Source organism: Gorilla gorilla, chromosome 12 (assembly GCF_029281585.2).
Source record: "Gorilla gorilla gorilla isolate KB3781 chromosome 12, NHGRI_mGorGor1-v2.1_pri, whole genome shotgun sequence".
NCBI lineage: Eukaryota > Metazoa > Chordata > Mammalia > Primates > Hominidae > Gorilla > Gorilla gorilla.
The window spans coordinates 47,992,493-47,998,492 of record NC_073236.2 but is presented as its reverse complement, the minus strand read 5'-3'; the positions used below and the strand labels follow the sequence as shown (position 1 = coordinate 47,998,492).

The following is a 6,000-nucleotide window of genomic DNA, read 5'->3' as shown; positions in this document are numbered from 1 at the left end:
TGATATTTGACAGGCTGCGCGCGGGCGAGCTGCCGCGGAGTACCCAGCTGCCGCGGAGCGCCCAGCAGGGGCTGACAGCATGGCCTCGCCCGACCCGCCCGTCACCAGCTATGCCCCGTCCGACGTGCCCTCGGGGGTCGCGCTGTTCCTCACCATCCCTTTCGCCTTCTTCCTGCCCGAGCTGGTGAGTGCGGCACCCCCCCGGCCACCTGCAGAGAGGGAGGGGGAAACCGGCCTCGGACCCAGACCGGACCGCACCGAGAGAAGGGGGAGCAAGCACAGGGGCTGCGGTGGCTGCCGGTCTCCCACCGGGCGCACAGCGGGGTGCAGCTGTACTCAAGAGGCAGATCCCACTCTGTGCCCCGTCTTATGCCGCCAAGGGGGTTCCTCCCTCCAAAATAAAACCCACTTGAGTGTGGAGGCCTGGGGGGACGTTGCTAAAATATCCAGGATTCCCAGGAAGATGTTGGAAATGAATTTTAATTACATGGCTTCTTTTGTCCAACTATTTGTGCCTTTCTGGTTTGAAGTGAGGAGACTGTGTTTCCCTCTGAGAGTAGGTCTTCCAGTGTTTTCTTAATTGTCATGTCCGCTGACTTTGAACTTTGACTTTTGTGGGGTCTCCCACACAAGGTAGCTATGGCAACATCTGCCATAAAACAGTCGTCTGAGGCACCCTGGTTGCAAATGAGAACCTGTCGCTGTGTTACTCTCTGGGGCGCCCTACGACTGAGTCGTGGCCCTGATCCCTGGGGATCCTGCCTGCTCCCATCTGCAGAGCTGTGCGTATGCAGTGTTCCGCACTGCACAAGTCCCCTCGGAACTGGCTGGTACCACATCCTCTTCACGGAGGAGCACACTCAAGTCTGGGGTCCAATCAAGGCAAAGGAGTGTTTTCTTTTTCCAGCACCTTCTGAAATATCTAGCTTGTGGGTGATATTTTCTTACCTGCCCTGAATTTGGCAGTGCTGTCCCTGAGCAGGGGGGAAAAGATAGAAAGTGGATCTACTTTTTAGCCCTTCTCGTTCTCGTCATCTGCTTGCAAAGTTGGGCCCCATCAAGCCACTTTTAGGCAAACTGGCTAACGGGTAGCCATTGATGGCAACCAGAAAGAGAATCAGGCAGGGTGGGCCTAGGATCTGAGTGGCTCCAGCTGAAACCCCACCTAAGAGGCAGGTTTCTGCCAAGGCTACCATCCCCAGCACAGCGTGGGCATCCTGCCAGACTGATGACATAACCGTGCTCTGATGAGTCCTACGTGCCAGGCCCTGGGTGTGCCCCTCACCTTGGAGCAGCTGCATGGGTGGCTGGGGTACTGGTTGACTCTGCCTCTTTTTATTGAGCCTGTGGTTCATGTCAGTCCTGCAAGCCCCTGGTGACAGGGCACTGCCTCCTGGTGGTTTCCTGTCGGCCGGGGAGAGACTCATGAGCATTTCCTCCCAACAATTGGATGGTGGCCTCAGCAAGGAGGGACCATCTGAACTCTCCAGGCCAAGGAGGGGTCCAGGCCTGCCACCAAGAGTTGGACCTCAAAGAACAGGCATTTATAGGCTGGGGGGAAAGAGAGGGAAAGGCCTAGAGGCCAGGGGAGAAGTCCTGGAAGGAGGCTAGAGGCACGGAGTTTCTGGAACCAGGACAGCACCCAGGGTGAGAACCATGAGAGGTCATGTTGGCCTCACCTGCCCTGCTCCTGCCAGTGAAACTCCTGGAAGAGCAAAGTGCACGCTGGTGTTGGGCTCTGGGGCCTTACGTGTTGTGGGGGGTGAGGGGCTCAATGACAATCAAAATTGACATTGGCCCAATTTTCTTCATTTATTTGTACTGTTAAGTAACGTGAGATTTACAGTAAAGCTGCAATAATAGTAGAGAAAGTTCTGTGTACTCTTCCCTCAGCTGCTGGTAATGCCTGCATCTTCCATGGTACAACTCTTGAAATCAGGAAACTAACACTGATACTGTGCTATCAAGTACTCTATAAACCTTACTCCAGTTTTGCTAATTTCCTCACTAATGTCCTTTTTCTGGTCCAGGATCCCACATGGCACTTAGTTGCCGTATCTCCTTCATCTCCTTTAATTTGGGAAAATCTGGGTCCTTATCTTGACACTTCTGAAGAGTACTGATTAGGTTTTTTCTCTTTTTTTGTGCTTTTGAAAAATTTATTTTTCCATAAATTATTGGGGTACAGGTGCTATTTGGTTACATTAGTAAGTTCTTTAGTGGTGATTTGTAAGATTTTGGTGCACTCATCATCCATGTATACACTGCACTACATTTGTAGTCTTTTTTTTTTTTTTTTTTTTGAGACGGAGTCTCGCTGTCGTCCAGGCTGGAGTGCAGTGGTGCGATCTTGGCTCACTGCAAGCTCCACCTCCCGGGTTCATGCCATTCTCCTGCCTCAGCCTCCCGAGTAGCTGGGACTACAGGTGCCCACCACCATGCCCAGCTAATTTTTTTTTTTTTTTTTGTATTTTTAGTAGAGACGGGGTTTCACTGTGTTAGCCAGGATGGTCTAACTCCTGACCTCGTGATCCGCCTGCCTCGGCCTCCCAAAGTGCTGAGATTACAGGTGTGAGCCACCGTGCCTGGCCCATATTTGTAGTCTTTTATCCCTCACTCCTCTCCCACTCTTCTCCCCAAGTCCCCAAAGTCCATTGTATCATTCTTATGCCTTTGTGTCCTTATAGCTTAGCTCCCACATATCAGTGAGAACATATGATGTTTGGTTTTCCATTCCTGAGTTACATCACTTAGAATAATAGTCTCCGAGCTCATCCAGGTCAGTGCGAATGCTGTTAATTCATTCCTTTTTGTGGCTGCATAGTATTTCATCATATATATATATATGTATATATTTATATATATTGATTGATGGGCATTTGGGTTGGTTACACAATTTTGCAATTGTGAATTGTGCTGCTATAAACATGTGTGTGCAAGTATCTTTTTTGAATAATGACTTCTTTTCCTCTGGATTGATACTGAGTAGTGTGATTGCTGGATCAAATGGTAGTTCTACTTTTAGTTCTTTAAGGAAACTCCACACTGTTTTCCATAGTGGATGTACTAGTTTACATTCCCACCAGAAGGGTAGAAGTGTTTCCTGTTCACCACATCCACACCAACATCTATTTTTTTTTTTATTTTTTGATTATGGCCATTCTTGCAGGAGTAAGGTGGTTTCACAATGTGGTTTTAATTTCCATTTCCCTGATCATTAGTGATGTCGAGCATTTTTTCATGTTTGTTGGCCATTTGTATATCTTCTTTTGAGAATTGTCTATTCATGTCCTTGGCCCACTTTTTGATGGGATTGTTTGTTTTTTTCTTACTGATTTGTTTGACTTCCTTGTAGATTCTGAATATTAGACCTTTGTCAGCTGTACAGATTGCGAAGATTTTCTCCCACTCTGTGGGTTATCTGTTTACTCTGCTGTCTGTTCCTTTTGCTGTGCAAAAGCTCTGTAGTTTAATTAGGTCCCAGCTATTTATCTTTGCTTTCATTGCATTTGCTCTTGGGTTCTTGGTCATGAAATCCTTGCCTAAGCCAATGTCTAGAAGGGTTTTGCCAATGTTATCTTCTAGAATTTTTGTAACTTCAGGTCTTAAGTTTAAGTCCTTAATCCACCTTGAGTTGGTTTTTGTATAAAGTGAGAGATGAGGATCCAGTTTCAATCCCCTACATGTGGGTAGCCAATTATCCCAGCACCATTTATTGAAAAGGATGTCCTTTCCCCACATTATGTTTTTGTTTGCTTTGTCAAAGATCAGTTGGCTGTAAGTATTTGGGTTTATTTCTGGGTTCTCTATTCTGTTCCGTTGGTCTATGTGCCTATTTTTATACCAGTATCATGCTGTTTTGGTGACTATGGCCTTATAGTATAGTTTGAAATCAGGTAGTGTGATGCCTCCAGATTTGTTCTTTTTGTTTAGTCTTGCTTTGGCTATGTGGGCTCTTTTTTGTTCCATATGAATTTTAGAATTTTTTTTTCTAATTTTGTGAAGAATGATGGTGGTATTCTGATGGGGATTGCATTGAATTTGTAGATTGCTTTTGGCAATATGGTTCTTTTCACAACATTGATTCTACCCATCCATGAGCATGAGATGTGTTTCCGTTTGTGTCATCTGTGATTTCTTTCAGCAGTGTTTTATAGTTTTCCTTGTAGAGGTCTTTCAACTCCTTTGTTAGGTATATTCCTAAGTATTTTATTATTACTATTATTACTTTTTGCAGCTATCATGAAAGGGGTTGAGCTCTTGATTTGATTCTCTGCTTGGTCGCTGTTGGTGTATAGAAAAGCTACTGATTTGTGTACATTAATCTTGTATCCAGAAACTTTTGCTGAATTCTTTTATCAGTTCTAGGAGCTTTCTGGAAGAGTCCTTAGAGTTTTCAAGTTAAACGATCATATCGTCAGCGAACAGTGACAGTTTGACTTCCTCTTTACTGATTTGGATGCCCTTTATTTCTTTCTCTTGTCTGATTGCTCTGGCTAGGACTTCCAGTACTATGGTGAAGAGGAGTGGTGAGAGTGGGCATCCTTGTCTTGTTCCAGTTCTCAGAGGGAATGCTTTCAACTTTTCGCCATTCAGTATTACGTTGGCTGTGGGTTTGTCATAGATGGCTTTTATTACATTAAGGTATGTCCCTTGTATGCCGATTTTGCTGAGAGTTTTGACAATAAAGCAATGCTGGATTTTGTCAAATGCTTTTTCTGCATCTATTGAAATGACCATGTGATTTTTGTTTTAAATTCTGTTTATGTGGTGTATCACATTTATTGACTTGCATATGTTAAACCATCCTTGCATCTCTGGTATGAAACTCACTTGATCATGGTGGGTTATCTTTTTGATATATTGTTGGATTCAGTTAGCTAGTATTTTGTTAAGGATTTTAGCATCTATGTTCATCAAAGACATCAGTCTGTAGTTTTCTTTTTTGGTTACCTCCTTTCCTGGTTTTGATATTAGGGTGATGCTGGCTTCATAGAATGAATTAGGGAGGGTTCCTTCATTCTCTGTCTTGTGGAATAATGTCAAAAGGATTGGTACCAATTCTTCTTTGAATGTCTGGTAGAATTCCGGTGCGAATCCATCCGTTCTTGGACTTTTTTTGTTGGTAATTTTTAAATTACCATTTCAATCTTGCAGCTTGTTATTGATCTGTTTAGTGTATCTAATTCTTCCTGATTTAAGCTAGGAGGGCTGTATTTTTCCAGGAATTTATCCATCTCCTCTAGGTTTTCTAGTTTATGTGTGTAAACGTGTTCCTAGCTGCCTTGAATGATCTTTTGTATTTTGGTGGTGTCAGTTGTAATATCTCCTGTTTCATTTCTTAGTGAGGTTATTTGGATTTTCTCTCTTCTTTCCTTGGTTAATCTTGCTAATGGTCTATTAATTTTATTTATCTTTTCAAAGAAACAGCTTTTTATTTCATTTATCTTTCATGGGTTTTTTTGGTTTCAATTTCATTTAGTTCTGCTCTGATCTTGGTTATTTCCTTTCTTCTGCGGGTTAGGATTTGGTTTGTTCTTGATTCTCTAGTTCCTTGAGGAGTGACCTTAGATTTTCTGTTTGTGCTCTTTCAGACTTTTTGATGTAGGTGTTTAGGGCTATGAATGTTCCTCTTAACACTGCCTTTGCTATATACCAGAGGTTTTGATAAGTTGTGCCATTATTGTCATTCAGTTTGAAGAATTTTTAAATTTCCTTCTTGATTTTGTTTTTGACTCAATGCTTTCAGAAGCAGGTTATTTAATTTCCATGTATTTGAATGGTTTTGAAGATTCCTTTTGGAGTTGATTTCCAGTTTTATTCTACTGTGGTCTGACAGAGTGCTTGATATAATTTCAATTTTCTTAAATTTATCAAGTCTCATTTTATGGTCTATCATATGGTCTCTCTTGGAGAAAGTTCCATGTGCTGTTGTATAGAATGTGTATTCTGCAGTTGTTGGATGAAATGTTCTGTCAGTTGTAATATCTCCTGTTTCAT

General features: G+C 43.1%; 1 protein-coding gene across 1 annotated transcript in view; it reads left to right on the top strand.

The window, feature by feature from the left end:
• The window catches only part of MALL (mal, T cell differentiation protein like), a 33,142-nt gene continuing 27,142 nt past the window's right edge, over window positions 1–6,000 (top strand). The window contains exon 1 of the mRNA XM_004031591.5: window positions 1–184. Within this exon, the coding sequence (XP_004031639.1) occupies window positions 80–184 (105 nt within the window). The 5' untranslated portion in view covers window positions 1–79. The remainder of the gene's footprint in view (window positions 185–6,000) is intronic.